The 15860-nt window shown below is 42.4% G+C and overlaps 1 protein-coding gene across 5 annotated transcripts in view; it reads right to left on the minus strand.

The window, feature by feature from the left end:
- Nucleotides 1-15860, minus strand: part of ERBB4 (erb-b2 receptor tyrosine kinase 4) — a 630546-nt gene that overhangs the window by 28886 nt on the left and 585800 nt on the right. For all 5 annotated transcript variants that reach the window (XR_010071879.1, XM_063340408.1, XM_063340406.1 and 2 more), the window contains exons 21-25: nucleotides 9446-9601; nucleotides 6699-6774; nucleotides 4590-4736; nucleotides 2565-2662; nucleotides 25-195 (exon numbers count right to left, since the gene is read on the minus strand). Coding sequence is in view for 4 of the 5 variants with exons in the window: in XM_063340408.1 (XP_063196478.1) it covers nucleotides 25-195; nucleotides 2565-2662; nucleotides 4590-4736; nucleotides 6699-6774; nucleotides 9446-9601 (648 nt within the window). In the remaining variant the exon portion in view is untranslated. The remainder of the gene's footprint in view (nucleotides 1-24; nucleotides 196-2564; nucleotides 2663-4589; nucleotides 4737-6698; nucleotides 6775-9445; nucleotides 9602-15860) is intronic.

The raw sequence follows: 15860 nt of genomic DNA on the forward strand, positions 1-15860 counted from the left end.
TTTTCTGTCAGAGTTTGCTCTTACCCTGTTGGAATCAATTCTTGTCCTGGAGGTGTAGATGGGAGGAGGGATGTTGAAGGCTTGAGGAACAAGATACTCTTCAGCATCCATCATATCTTCCAGGTCTTCCTCGTCAAGAAGGTTTTGGAAGAATTTGCTGTCATTTGGGCTTGGGAGCTTCATACGATCATCGCCCTAAATAGATTGTATTGAGAGAGGAAAACGGTCAAAATATGGATTAATTTCCCAGCAGAAAACTTCAGCCTTCTTCATGCTCTGGCAGCCAGGCTGCAGGGACCACACATGCTGCTTGTTTGTTCTAAAGCACCACATCCACATCATTTGTTTTGGGTTTTTTTTTTTTGTTTTTGTTTTTTTTTTTACTGGGACTATGATGACAGAAAGGGAATAACTGAATAAATCAAGCAAAGTCATTTTTTGGCATTCTTGTGATGGAGCTTTTATTCTTTCTTCTCTCTTTTTTCCCACGCAAGCTCAGTTCCTGACCCAAGTTCTGTCAAGGCCTGATGTATTCTGTGAAATATGTCCGCTATTTAGGCTCACATAGGGGGGAGAAATAACACGGAACCTGCTGTGTCTGGGTGTTTGCTTTGTTTTCATTTGTATTTTTAGGGACTTGGAGGCTAAATTTCCGTCTCTTCCATATGGAAAGTTCTGCAGAATGAGCTGAAAGCAATAAAAATCAAACCAGGCAACAAAAGCAACAACAATGATAAGTATTTTTATTGAAATAGCATCCGCAAGCTGGAGAGGCAAATGCCGGCTGCACTTCGCTCGGTGCCACAGAACATCACAAAAGGCAGCCCATGCCCCAGACACCTAACAGCCCACAGAAATGATGCTAAACTCAACTGCGTGGCTAAAGAATGGCCTCCCACTCTGCAGGAATTATTATGCCATGTGTGGAATCCAGCAGGGAACGATGGCTGTGCTATGGGGCGCATACAGACGGGCTTAAAAGCTCAACAGCAAGCTTGTCATTCTTCACTGGGAATGGGGGGAACAGGGAGTCACAACGGCAGAGATACCAGTGCAATGTAGCTACCCTGCTTTCCCCTCAAGAAGCTCATGGCTTACATTGTCTGCAAGGATCACTGGAGAAGAAGCCTCAAGGGATGAAATACCCACCAGCCTATACGAGAGGGGAGGGAAGGGCACAGGACAGAAAGGGAGGGAAGAGGTATTTGGAATAGGGAAACGTCCTATTCTAATGAAGTAATTTCATCAGACGGATTTTTCCAGAATAACTTCTATCAGCTGAACTTAAAATTTAACACGGTGGGGAATACTGCGAGAGAAATTCTACGTTCACGACCACAGATCCTCTTGACTATTATTTTACTTTTCAGATATATTTTACTTCTCCTCAAGCTGCAGGAGAGTAGCCTGCATTCACCCTGCGCAATTATGCCCCATGAGTAGGCCAGCACGTCTTCACGGTGAAATGAAACACCATACGCTGAGACTAGCACTAGATCCAGAAGCAATCAGGGGACATAAAGTGGCAGCGACCGTACTTCTGGAGGCTCTTCAGCTAAGAATTCTTACGTCAGTGTGGAGCTAAGGACCAGCTGGATGCACCTCTGCTCTGCACTCCATGCTGTGGAGCAGACAGAGCATGAGATACAGCATGAGCGTATCGTTACCTGGATCAAACTAATTCCGTGCTTTGGTCTCTGGTGTTTCAACATCACCTTACTTCCTTTAATTTTTCATTTCTGTCTGAACTGTTCACACACTGGGACCATTTAAGGACCTTTCCAAATGGTCAGGTTCATTTTCTGTAACTTGAGTCTGAGTTGTAATAAACGCATGCACAACTCTAGGCTTCTGCAGAATGTAGGAGCGAAAGGACAAAAACTTCCACATAGGCCTGCACTCGGGGTGTACACAGCTCCAGCTAGATGTAGTCAACAGATATGACTATACTGGTGTTGCCCTGCTGACACACTGTAGTTTCACGTGATGAATCGTGCTGGTGTGGGTCTATCGCAGTGGCTGCAAAGCACTACAAGCCTACCCAGCCTAAGGACACAGAGGGAAGCTCCTCTCTAGCGTGAGAGGTACCAATGTGACACAACTCCTTGTCTTCTGAGAAACCTTTATGTTTAGGCTATGAAACGAAACTTTCTTCTAATCTCAGCAGTGCAGGAAGAGTCCTTCAGGATAATGCCCTGACACTCAGCCTAAGCAACTGCAGAACCACGCAAGCCCTTGGTCTAAAGTAGGTCCACTGTCCACTGATAGACAAATCTCGCCCCCAGTTTCATGAGAGAATGCAAAGCACTGAGCAGCTTGCGAAGCCAGATCTTGTGTATGTGCTCATACTTACAAGCCCAGGAAGTGAATTTCAGATTATTTTATTGTTACTATTTTCGAGAAACTGACACTGGCCATTCTATTTCATTCTTGTCTAGTACTGTGGTCACTGCTTGCCTTACGTTCAAGAGCACCTTGAAGCTGAGAGATTCAAAGGCAACCTTAACAGACAGGTTTGATAGAGAGAATTCTGTTTTCCCACCCCACGTTGCCGAGTTGCTTACTTGAATTACTAGGTATCTCTGAGGGTCTCGAGCCATCCTAGAGAATTCCGCAGCTAGCTCCTTGAATTTAGGCCGACTGTCAGCATCAATCATCCAGCCTGGGGACAGATGAAAGATGAGAAACAAAACAGTTAATTGCCAAGGGAAGAAATTAGGTTTTTAAAAATGCACAAGTTTGAAGTGAAAAGATGTCCTTGATAGCCCGGCCTAAAGAAAAGATGCAATGAAGAGCCCGGAAGAATGGAAAGCCAGAACTCTAGGATACATCTAAAATGGAAAACATCTGGTCTTGCCCACAGAAGACTAGATGTTCCACACCGCATGGATTTCTTCTTAATTTGCTCTAAGCTCCTGTTTCCCATCCCCAAAACAGAGACAGAAACAATGCCTTGCAATTTTCTGTGTCATTCTTGCCCACTTAGATGTCAGCTCTGACTGTCCTTTATTATGGATGTGTCTAACCTGTAATATAATGAACCTCATCTCATCCAAGTCTAGTGGGTTTATTACAAAGTTACTGCTAAATACATTTTCACTTTAACTGACCTACTGTTCCATGGTGACTTAGATTAAGAAGAGCTGCTCAACAGATCTACAGGATGACTGACCTTGCATCCACTTTTCAGGTAATTCTGCATTCACCTGTCTGCATCGTTAACGCAGACCTCACACAGGCATTACACGCTATTTTAATTGAGTAAGGGTGATTATTTTGTCCTCCACTCTCCAAGAAACATTCATTAGAAACAACAATCCTCAATTCCTGCTAATGCTTCCTGCAAAACGAGCAAGTAGTATAGGCAGTTGCCACCAGCAACTAGTTTATCTCGGTGTCAGCTTTTTCCTAACGGAAGAGTCTATCAGCAGCTTCCCAAGCACATGTTCTCATTTGCCAGGGAGGCTGAACGAAGCAGCCCTCATCTCCTTCGTGCCCTTTAACTGAAGAAGTGACCAATGCAGGAAAAACAAAGCTACTACAGCTTATAAAGAATTTCACGCAGACGTTACAGGAGTAAGTCTGTACGTCTAGCTGTAACTTTCTGTCTTCCAGATTGCCCCATCTACTAGGACCTCCTTTTGTCCACTGAGATTCGCCTCGTATCACTAGAAATCCTATCAGATGGAATATTTTTGCACCCAACCCACACGAACCCCTTGCACTATTCAGCCACTTGCCATACCTGCACGCACAGTACAACTGTTTTCAGAAGATACGTTGTTTACCTCTACTAGTTTTATTTTCTTTCTTTCAGTGTTTTTGTGTACAAAGCAAAAGGGAAAGGACTATATAACATGGATGAGATGTCTGTATGTTAATCTCGCTTAAATTAAGCCAGAAATACCAGAGAGATGTTCCTAATTCTTTTTAAATTAGAAGCATAGCCTTGGAGGATACTGTCACTAGTGTGGTTATCTTGGAGATAAAAGGGTAGGCAGACTGTTTTCCTTTTTTCCTAAAGTAAAAATATTCATAAATTATTGTCCTGGACTAAGAATGATAAAAAATTATCCTCTTTGCAGCATTTCTAGTATTAATTTAATTTTACTTCTTATTATTATATTGCAATCATCATTCTTGTTACTACTAACAATAAAACATTCATGCTTTCTTTCCTCGATATTTGGAACCAGCATTTCTCCTCTCAACCTTCACTGGCTGGGTATCTGTGTACCATAATTATGTTTAATACTATCTTTTTTAACATCAAAATCAATTGTCATGGAAATGACAAGGGTTTACAATAACAATCACACAATTTTGACTTCACAGCAAGAATATCAGCTACCATCTGACAGTAATAAGAAGCTGAGCTAACTCAACCCTTCGTGACTAAATTCATATTCTTTGCGATTGCAAAAAATGTGCACACAGTATTTAAATGGAATGTACAGTATCTTGAGAAGCTTTTGTTTTGGAGCAGCCTGCCCTAGTACCCAGCACTGTCAGAGACTATAGGCGCAAATGTTCTAAAATGAGCCCCTCTTGCGCTGAGCAGAGTGATGTCAAGAGCGACAACTACTCACACTTCACCATCACCATATAAACATCAATAGTGCAGATTGGAGGTTGGGGCAACCGCTCTCCCTTCTCCAAGAGGTCGGGGATCTCTCGAGTTGGGATTCCATCGTACGGCTTCCCACCAAAGGTCATAAGCTCCCATATAGTGACTCCTAGAGAGAGAAGAAGAGTGTTAATATTTGAGTCGTACTGTTCAGATTCCTTCACAATTTCCTGCAGCGCAGTATTCTCCCCAGTTCTGGACTGCAATCTCTTCTGCATTACCAGTGCCTGTAAAAACACTGAAGTCCGGTCTGCCATTTAAAAAGCTGCAGAAAATGGTGAAACAGCACTTTGTGGTAATCTTCAAAAGCAACTTCCCCCATTTTTACTGGTGTAAGAAGCAGCATGATAGACCGGAGACACAAGAGAAAGGTCTAAGACAAATAAATGGTGGTAAAGTAAATGGATGCAATAACAAAAGAATGTATCACCCTCTTTTATCATATCAAAAGGGAAAATGAATGGCTGATGCACGCTATTATTTTAAGGGGAAAAACTGCAGATGTTCCCTAACTTAGAGCATCAATTTCCCACAAGGGTAAAGTTCTGAGTAACATTATGTCATTGTCTTTGCCTTGGAAGTCATTCACAGCCACTTGTATTATTTTTTTCTTTAAATCACCTTATGGGTTTGAGTTATGATAGTGCTGTGCTTCAAAACCAAGAGTCTCTTTTTGAATAGCCATAGGATTTGCTTTGGCATCGGAGCTGGGAATAAAGATCATATATCATAAGTAACAGAATTCATCCCCTGAACAAAATCTTAAATATTGAAAATGCTGCTCTCACACCAGTTTAACTTTTATTTTTATTGCAAAGGTCATTTTAAACACGCCTCCAGATCAGTAGCCATATTTTGCCAGCTGTCATGCTAATGTGAAAGGTGATAGGCAAAATTACCATATGGATAAAACATGTATTTATTTCACCCTCATTCACCTCTTTGTTGATGTTCAATAACTGTAACTTGCCAATTGTTTTTTGGTCTTGTCCTTTCCGATTATAGATATTCTGGGTTTCCTGCATTTAAAATGAATTTCATAAATGGAGGCATATTTTTCCCTCAGTGATATGGGGTATACGGAATTTGAGGAGAAAGAGCAGCTTTACATGACCAATTTAACTTTCATGTGTTTTTCTCAGCTGAAGCGGAGGGCAGCTAGCCAGTCACAGCAAACAGTGGCTTTTGCTGCTACCCACAGGTAAAAGTGAGTAATGAATAGAATTGTACACCTTTTTATTTCAAAATGATATGGCAACAGGAAATGCAAATAGGAGTCCATAGCCCTAGATACGGCTGAAAAATTCCACTTACAAAGGTATACATGATTTTATTAGCAATAGCTATGCTAGAAGAACAGGCAGATGTGGCACAATAGTTCGTCTGGATAACAAAATTAGCAACACTAAATTAACATCTCGTTTCCAAAATGTGACATTTTCTTTGGTGTGTGTGGAATCCGCATGACCTGACCTGTCTACCTAATTCCCAAGTTACCTGTGAAATTAAACGGATGCTTGTTTTAACTTGTTTAGCTTGGACAGTTCGTCTTTTTCTCTTCTTTCTCTTGCTGTATTTGCTCTGTATTACGACAAATTCCCTTTTATCTGACTATAGGTACAGAAAGTCCCATAAGCCTGAAAATCTTTTTTGACATTCATAGCTTTTAGAGTTAAGATTTTCAAAGGACTGCTGAAAATTATGACCTGCAGCTGTATTTTTATGAATCTGTGGCTGAGCTGAAAGAGTCCTTCTTCTGTCATAATAATCAGCCAAACTGCTACCACCCCAGACCTTACGGCATCATCCCAGCAGGGACATCACGATAATGTATTTTAGTGACCAGGGAAGTAACGCAGCCGACAAGTAACAAGTGCTGTTTAGAGTTACACATCAAAAAAACCCAAAACAAAACCAAAACCCAAACAAGAAAAAGAAAAAAAAAAAATGAAGAGCAAAAACCACTGGAATTAACTCCTCTAGGAAAAGAGGGTATCTTTAACATAGCAACACAACTCAGTTTAATGCTTTACAAGAGACAAATTTTTAAACTAATCACATGAAGATTTACCATAGCTCCAAACATCACTCTGATGGGTAAACTTCCTGTAGTGTATACACTCCAGAGCCATCCACTTAATTGGCATCTAGGGAAAAACAACAGAAATGTAACCTTAGAAATAGAATAATAAACCAATACAGAGAGATGCTGTATGTAGACATCAGATTACTCCCTTTTTCAACTGCAAGCAGCACTACCCAGTAGATGAAATGGTTGTTCTTGCCCCCTAGAATGGGGCTTTGCCTCATAAAACCTATGGAGGTGAGAAATTCTCTTATCTGCGGAACTTCTCATGCCACCCAAATTTTACTGATTCAGGTGAAGTAGAACAACTCACTTTTTAATCATTCTGTACAAAGATGGGACCTATGCAAAAATTACGTCCAATCCTCCTAAATCTGAAGTACAGCAGAGAAAGCGGAGTACAGAAGCTCTTCTGCTTCAACAGTTTGCAAACCCAGATGCTGCTATCTCGATCTCGATTGCTCTCTAATGAGGCTGGTTAATAATGCAGTGTCCATAATACTTCACTGTCCACATCATCCTCATCAGAGTGAACAGGCAATGGGGAGAATTTACAGTGCTGAATTTCTAACTCCTAGTACTCGTTAGGAACTTAGCCTTCCCAGATCTCTGTATCATTACCGCAGTGAGAGACGTTGCTCCTGACAGCAAGTCAAAAGTCCCAAGTTAGCCTTTGGCTCTGAACCACACAGAGAAGGCTGCGTAGGCAAACACAAACCTAGGCTTGGCACAGGGGTTAGCCCTCTTGAGTTTGTGTTAAAATGAGATTCACGGTGTTTCCTATTGCTGAGCTGGGCCTGTTAGGCACAGCCTTGCAGTCCGTTAATTTCTAATGGACAGATGTTAAAAACAGATTTTTACCTGGCAGGGCTTGTATGGGTCTCCTTGAATTTGCAACTATGGGAGATGTACTAAAATAAACCGGAGAGATATGTAACTGCACGCAAAATCTGAACAGATGGTGGGTGTAAAAGCAGAGGATGCGTCTTCCTTCAAACCCTTATGAAAATACCTTCCATGGAGTTGACTAATGAACATAACCTATACAGCTATAGCAAAATAGCACTCTTAAATAAAGGTTGGCTTAGCACTTGCAAAGACAGTTCGTCCTCCTCCACCAAACTCTGCAGAAGCATATCGCTTTCATCCCCATTAAATGTGACTGGCTTGTTCCAAACTTGAGCAACTGCTAAAGTAGCAAAGCTGCATTGCTCATCAGGTCAGAAGGGACCTCAGGAGGTCTCTAGCCCAACCTCAGGCTCACAGCAGGTTCAGCTATGAGATCAGACCAAGTTACTCCAGGCTTTATCCAGTCTGGACTTGAAAATCTCCAAGGATGGAAACGGCACCACCTCCCTGGGCAACTTGATCAACCGCTTGATTGTCCTCATGGTGAAAAAGTTTTTCCTTTTACCCAGTCTGAATCTGTCTTAGCATGCTCTCAACACAACTTTAAGCTGCAAATGTCTGTCGGATTTCACAGGACACTTCTCTGGAACTGGGAAGTTGACACATCTGACGTGTAAATCCTGCTCCAGAACTCCCAGCAGTGTGACTGGCCTCACAAGTGCAAGACACCACCTCAGAGCTGCCAGGGATCAGTGGGTTTGCACGGACCAGCTCATTCTCTGTCATTCCCTGGCTGACGGAGGGAGGAGGCAGAGGGGTTACCGAAGAGGGGACTAGAGAACTGACGGAATCAGGGAAGACTGCCAAAACTACACCTTCCCTGCCAGGAGGTCTCTTTACTGGGGAAATGGGAAAGCACCAGTGACTCCTTTCAAGCTCTTCACCTCGCTGCCTGAAATGCCGACGTAACCCACGCAGCAGCTGCCCAGGGCAGCAGCCGCACAAATACAGCCGCAGCCCATCCAGGAGGAAAGCACACGCTGGCAACAGCTGCTTGTCCCAGACAAGGGCACGAGTGAGCACAGAAATACAGAGATAGCAACTAGACAGAAAGCAAACTGAACATTTGGGAAAAGCAATGACAGGAGAGGCAGAATCCCTTGGGATTTTGTGACAGGTTGAAACGTGGAACTTCAAGATGTTTAGGGAGCAGCTGTCAGTAGTATGTACTTACAGCCTTTACTTACAGCCTTCTGAATTTTGTAATGCATTAATCTGAAGGAATTAGAAATGAGGTGAGGCACTACATGGATGTTGTGCGGTATGCTGAAAAGTAATATGGGAAAATGTCTGGTTTCAAAATTATCCTCAAGCTACCTTTTTAGTGGCCTGGCACTCAGCATGGTATTGGAGGTTTGGATACAAGAAATAGCATATGCATTGTGACAGAAGAGGTGGCTCTACAAACGTGTTCTGTTGTCTTCTTTTTTGTTTTCTGGAAAATTACTTGTCTGGGAAAATGGGACTGCAAGTTATTGAGGTCCATACCGACCAGAGGAAGGGGCTTGGCAGAAATGCACTAGAACATCTGTCACTCCTTGAACTGACTTCAGAAGTCCTCAAAACAAGACGCAAAATGGAGCATAGGAACAAAACCTAATTCTGAGTGTGAAAACTGTTCAGACAATTATATTTTGGCACCTGGAGAAGCTCACTGAGCAAAAAATGAGCAGCTTTTATGTGTGCTGTCACAACACAGTTTGCTAAGTCACTGACAGACTCTTACATGGCTAATAGTCCCGTAGGGATACACTGCCCTAAAGAGTAACTTCAGCAGGTTTGCCACAGTGATACATTCACTTCCAGACATGTACAGCACTCACCTTCCCTCCATCAGCATTATACTCTTTCTCATCCCCTTCCAAAAGCCTGGCCAGTCCGAAGTCAGTGATCTTCACGTGGTTTGGTGATTTCACCAACACATTACGGGCTGCCAAGTCCCGGTGGACAAGTCTCCTCTCTTCCAGGTACATCATTCCCTGAAGGACAAAGAACAGTAAAATAATCTTAATGAGTCTCACATGATCTTTTAGAACCACTTTTCACTGGTGACGTGTAAAATTGCTGGTTCTCTTATTAGTATTCACAATAAGAAAGTGGCCTAGAGGGCAGAAGTTCAACACTGCCCTTGCTCTGAGCAGGAGGTGGGATTAGATGACCTTAGGCTCCTTCCAATGTGAACGATTCTGTAAGGTTCTATGGTAACTGCCAAAGAAAAAAAAACAAAACAACAAAACCCCATATAGATATCTCCTTTGCTCCAGCAAGTTTAAAACCTGGAAATGTGAGACAAAGAAAAGAAATATTATGGCCTCAATTTTCAGACAGTAAATCTGAAGACCATAAAAAATAATCAACTTAGCCAGAGCCCCACAGACATTAGGCCAGACTGGGAAACAATCCCAGCTCTTCTACGTTCCAGGCAAGTGTCTTCAATTCAAGATGAAGCTTCTTATCCATCTCCAAATGCTTTTCAGTTGGACACAAATTTTCACTACCCTCAGTGGATTAGAAGGAAAACAATTCTTTGTGCCAAGTGCTGCAACCCACTTGCCTTTTCATTCCCTTAAAATTTGGCATGTAGTATTATAATAAGACACTAGATCAATGGCCTTTTTTTTTTTTTTTTTACGAGCATATATGTTCTGTTAGAAGTACTTTTGTTAACAAGCCCATACACTCAAGCCTGGCCTTAACCTTATTCTTAGTCTGATATGAGACTAACCATCCACCACCAGTATGGAAGTTTACGTGATGCTTTGTGACACCGAGATGAACACCAAAGCTTGGTCTTATTAATTATATGACACACAAAGGATAGTCAGGCAGGGTTACAAGCCCGTAATTTCATTAAAAGGCATTTATGACATTAACCATCATTATAAGAACCTACAGATGAAATTACACACTTGATAATTACCCTTAAGGTATCTCTTAATATATTAGCTCTGTATAATATATATGGTAATTTTTAAAAGTCATTGTTGAATACCGAAGAGATCGTATTATCCCATAACACAGATGATAATTCAGAGAGTCACAGGTAGTGATTAAAATAACCAGATTATTCAGTGTCATAGGCCAGATTTTATTCCCTTTCACAGCGCAAGAAGCTCACACGTACCCACCCCCATACACTCCAGGAGGGCAGTGCGTGTGGGTAAGCCACCGCTCACGGTCACTGGGCCAGAACGTAGCCCTTTCTTGACAGAAAGTGGATGTCTTTAGAAAAAGCATCAAATGGAGCTCTGAACTGCTGTAGCTTTTAGGAGAAAAATTTCAGTGCAAACACCGCTAAAAGGTTTGAAAGTATGTGGGAGAACATTTGGCATAAACACTATTTCATTTTTAATGTGGTAGGCTTTGCTGCAGTCAACACGGAGGTGGTTTGAAAGGGGACACGGGGACTCTTTGGCATAAAGCAAATGGAATTATTTTTTAAAAGCACTGCTAGTTGAAGCAAACACACCCTCCTGCCAATTGTAAATCAATACTTTTGGCTGTTGAACATCAGAACTGTAAGTCTCTGAAAGCATAATGTTTTTTGACATCAAATTAAAACCTGTAGAAAAAGGACAAATAAATCCCACAGGTCAAACAATTGTGAGTCACACAACAAACACACTATGAAACCAGAGGCACCGTGACTTAGCACAAGAATTACCATCTGAAGAAATCCAACCAGAAAAAGACAACACAGTCAATAGCAATGACACTGTTAATAGAGGAAAAAAACCCCACAAAAGTGGCCCCGTAAAATTCAAACAGATTGGGAATTTATATAAATCCTGGTTCACATCTCTAACACCGAACAGTAACCGGAAAGTGCCTCCAGGCAGTGTCAACGCTGCTCATACCAAGCACTCTGGGAAGCAGGTGGCTACAGCAGCCTCCCGGTCCCATTCCCTCCCTCGCACCTGGGATGAGACGTTGGTGGGTCGGTATCAACCCACCTCCGGATGGCTCTCAGGCAGCCACCGCACGAGCAGCGTGCCTGTGTCGGGCCGGGCTGGACCGGGCATGCAGGCAGGACTCTGCGGGCCCACAGCCTCGCCTCCCGCTGTGCTGCGATACCGAGAGTCAATCTGACCTGAGGGGTGGCTTCGGGGTGCCCTTAAATAGTCATTCCTCACACATCTAAACTTATACTGGTTCTTTGCAGCTCCTGGAAGTGCTGCCCGTGAAGGCAGCATTGCAGGCACGTGCAAACAGACAGGTGCCTGTCTGCTCCCCCCAAACACTCTCTTCAGTCTTGCACCTTTCACTGCAAAAGAGCTCCTCCCTGACCAAAATGTCTCAAGGTGCTTTGCACTTCCTTTCTACATCAGTTTAGGAAACATCTCAAATTTTTAGAATGAACAGAAACACTTCTAAAACTTCATAGATTTGAATCTATGAGATTTGTCAATTGTCAATTTGACCAATGCCTTATTTGGTCAAAAAGAGAGAAAATGGGGAGAAAAGAAAGGCCCAAACCTGCAAACAATTTTTGTGGAGAGAATCTGGTGAGGACACAAGAACCCAGAGAATCCGATGAGAGAATTCTGTTGGTATTAGAATACATTAGGCCCAACTAAAATTGTCATTTTTAATGGATTAATTTGCACTGAAATGATATGAAGATACTGAAGATTTCTTTTGGCAGAAATGAAGAAATAGAATTTCTGTCTTGTTAAAATCAAAACAGATGACCTGTACCAAGGCTTTTGCCTCCCACCTCTAGCTAATGATGACAGGAATGAATGCTAAGGTGTCCAGAAACATCCTCCTTTGAAAGAGATAAACAATCAAACCCTTAACCGTGTCTCCTTGATCCTATTTTACCTTCTCAACGTATTTAATTTCCAAGCATTTTTTAAACACGTAGGCAAACATTTCAGCATGTTTCACTGTTTATTCTACTCATTCATTTCCATTTATTTCAATCTCGTGCTATTATTTAATATCATCTAAATAAGACTGGATTTTTTTCAACCTAACCTCATACTCTCCTGCGAACTAGAAAGATGTCTAATCACCAACCCCAACACTGTGCCTAATCAATACCGCACCTGGTTTTCTCTTCTATCCAGCAAGAGGGTAGGGATAGCTGTCTGTGAATCACTGCACTTAATAGTTCACCTCTGTCAAACAAGCTTCTCGGGGCTTTTTCCCACCTGTGTGATCTGCAAAGCTAAAAACAACCCATGTAGGGTTGACAGCTACAAAATCCTCTGCAGGTCCATGACCTGCATAAATGTAAATCCTCTGAGGAATACCCAGTGTAAACACGCTCGATTTTCCCATATCCTATCAACAAGTTTTAAAGGTGGATGGTGCAAGTATAAGAGGAAAGGTATATATGCATATATTTTCAGTAAATGAGATTATACAATGAACTGAATGAAAACAATCTAAAAATGGGAATCCTACAGTACTCACTGCAGCAATACTGTCTAAACATACAGCATGCCAAGAATCATCATTTGAAGGCATTTTTGAAACTGGCAGGAAAAGTGCTTTATATGCATCTCTCGTCTTTTTACATGACACAGAAGAACGATAACAAAAAAATACTCTCCGCGTTACACAGCTGGTGCCATCACCACCCAACAAGCCCATAGTCAAATAGCAAGAGGACATTTTATGAGTTACGAGACAAAACTACAAGTGATTCTAGACCCGGACAATGGAAAGAGATCTCTTTGTAAAAATGACACTTTAAAGCCCGATCCAAAAGACACTATTCTGGGCCATTTGGGGTGCGATCTGGGAGGCTGGGGAAATGAGGCACCCTTCAGGGCTTGTCCAAATTAGGGCTCTGCAGATCCCATATAATTATCAAAGTATAAAATGTCCAGGTAATAAGAAACCCCATACTTCAGTATACGTATTAGAACATCCACCATAGGATGGGACTTTTATGATGAACCCCCTGAGAGGAAATACTCAACATGAAGCCGTTAAGCACCAGGTGTCCATTTACCTCTGAGCCCAGATTCATCTCCCACGACCACAAGAATCAGCCATGACACCCCCGTCACTGGCAGTTCCTCCTCACAGTCACAACAGAGGTTTCCTCACAGAGAATGTCATTAGCAATGCAATTACTGCTAGGGTCCCTTAACTTAAAATCACTCTCTGAGTCAGTGCCTAACACTATTAAGAAGTCAAACAGCCACCGCAAACAGCTGTAACACAGATAAGTTGAGGAAGTCCCTTTGGAAGTTCAGGATGAGCAAGGAATAGCCTTTTGTGTTTCCCAACTGCACCCCTCACCCAGTGCCAAGGTCACGTATGAAGACAAACCTGTGCTCCATGGATCTTCACTTGGACAGACACAGCTGTAGCCTTGATCCTGCTACCTGTGCGACCATGCAACCGTGAAAATGTAAATTCTCCCTTCAGAAGCAGACACAAATGCCCTTGCCAGGACTTCGATCAGTGTTAAAGGTCTTTTCTCCTTGCCTACACAATTCCTAACCTGCCCTGCCCACGTGTGTATACATTTCACGCAGGGCTCCCAACAGCACCAGGGAAACTAATAGCAATGCTGAAGGGCAGAATAGGCCAAGGAAGGGAGGTGGACAGGAAAGATGTAAATGGCCACTGGGAGCTGAACTCCAGAAAGAATTTAGTGCATGTCACTTTTCAGCCTTGGCAGTTTTCTATGTAGTAACTAATGGGGGTGTGCATGTAATCGACAGTTTTACTAACTGAGGTGGATCCTGCTCTCTACCCATCAGTTTACTCTTGGAGCTGGCTAGAAATAAGAGAACAAAAATTATCTTGTTGAATAGACTAAAAGTTAGTCATCAAGAGCTGTAAAAGAAGTCTTTCCCAATTTTATTATGGAGTGTTTGTGAAGTCTCCGGGACTGCGGATAGCCAGATTTGGTACGGTCATCTCAGGTACAGTCAGGAACACTCATGCTCTTTTCACAAGCAAAATGACAGACCTGAAAACGAGATAACATGTGCTGGCAGCAAACTGACATGGGACAGTGGAAAGAAGACTTCCTGTCCAAAAAATCCCATGGGAGGAGAGAAGACAATGAGATGGGACAGCGTTCTGTTCTTTCCAAGTGCTGCACTGCAGTGGAAAGTACCAAATGAGGTTCACAGGACTTCCAGCGCTGCGGACATCTACAGAGGAAGATCATCAAAGGCAGGCTGGTGGTGGAATAAGAGACTAAAGGGATTTTTTTAAAAAGCAAAATGAAGTTTTTCTGGAAAGTTATGGGTTTGCCCCCCAAGATCTCCTGCCTTTAAGACGTGGCCATAATTTGCTGCTTTCTTACTTTCCTACCAGTGTCACTTTCTGCTGCTCTCATTTGTCTCCCAGTTCCTGAGGGCAGTTTTTGAGCACAGCCTCCATTTGTACAGCTCAGAGCATAAGAGTTGCAGGCACAGACTGGTTCAGATGCTGTTATTTGATTTCCGTCACTTTTCTGGACTTTTCAGAGTCCCACCTCCCCACTGAGGATGCTTCTGGATGCATTTCAAAAGTGGCAGCTGCCATTCTGGGAATGTCCAACTCTTTGAATTGCATGAGCCTTGTCTGAAAGCTCTTTCCATTAGGTGCCTCTACCACATTTCCAGAAAAAAGGCATTCCTTACTCAGGACAGAATTTAAGCAGGTATGTAAGTCATTAAACGCACAGTCCCTTTGGGATAATTACCAGCGATGAACTGAAGTGTGCTGAATCACTAACTGCAGTTTAAGTACATACATATGTTTTCGCACGATACAAGACATCACTTTGCAAGACAATTGAAATTAAAAAAATAAGTATAGAGACCTTTACCTGCCCCAAGAACTTCAGCAAGACAGCAGATGTACTATAAACACATTTTTTTAAGTGTGACTTTTTGCCAGTTTCTATAATAAACATTATTCTCTCCCTACATAGAGGGAATGTTGATCTTATCCCATCCAGAAATTAGGAGCAGCCTGCCTTTCTTCGATAAAAACTTCCACCCACCAAAGCCAGCACACGTGGCAGATTCCTCAAACAGGTACGTGGAGGAAGAAAATTTCAAGCCCAACTCAAATCTCATGGACATTAATCTCCAGCCTTGGAGACTGCCCTCTTTTCATCCTAGTAACTTGAGGCTAGCTTAATAACAGGAATCACTACAGAAAGCTTGAAATGATCATCTTTTCCCCTGCTTACCCCATGGAAAAAGTGTAATTTTACCTGGGGCTAAATAAGCTTTCAAGGAAAACGCAGTGCCCTTTGTTGTCAGGAGCAACCAG

The sequence above is a fragment of the Chroicocephalus ridibundus genome, chromosome 7 (genome assembly GCF_963924245.1).
Source record: "Chroicocephalus ridibundus chromosome 7, bChrRid1.1, whole genome shotgun sequence".
NCBI classification, from domain to species: Eukaryota; Metazoa; Chordata; class Aves; order Charadriiformes; family Laridae; genus Chroicocephalus; species Chroicocephalus ridibundus.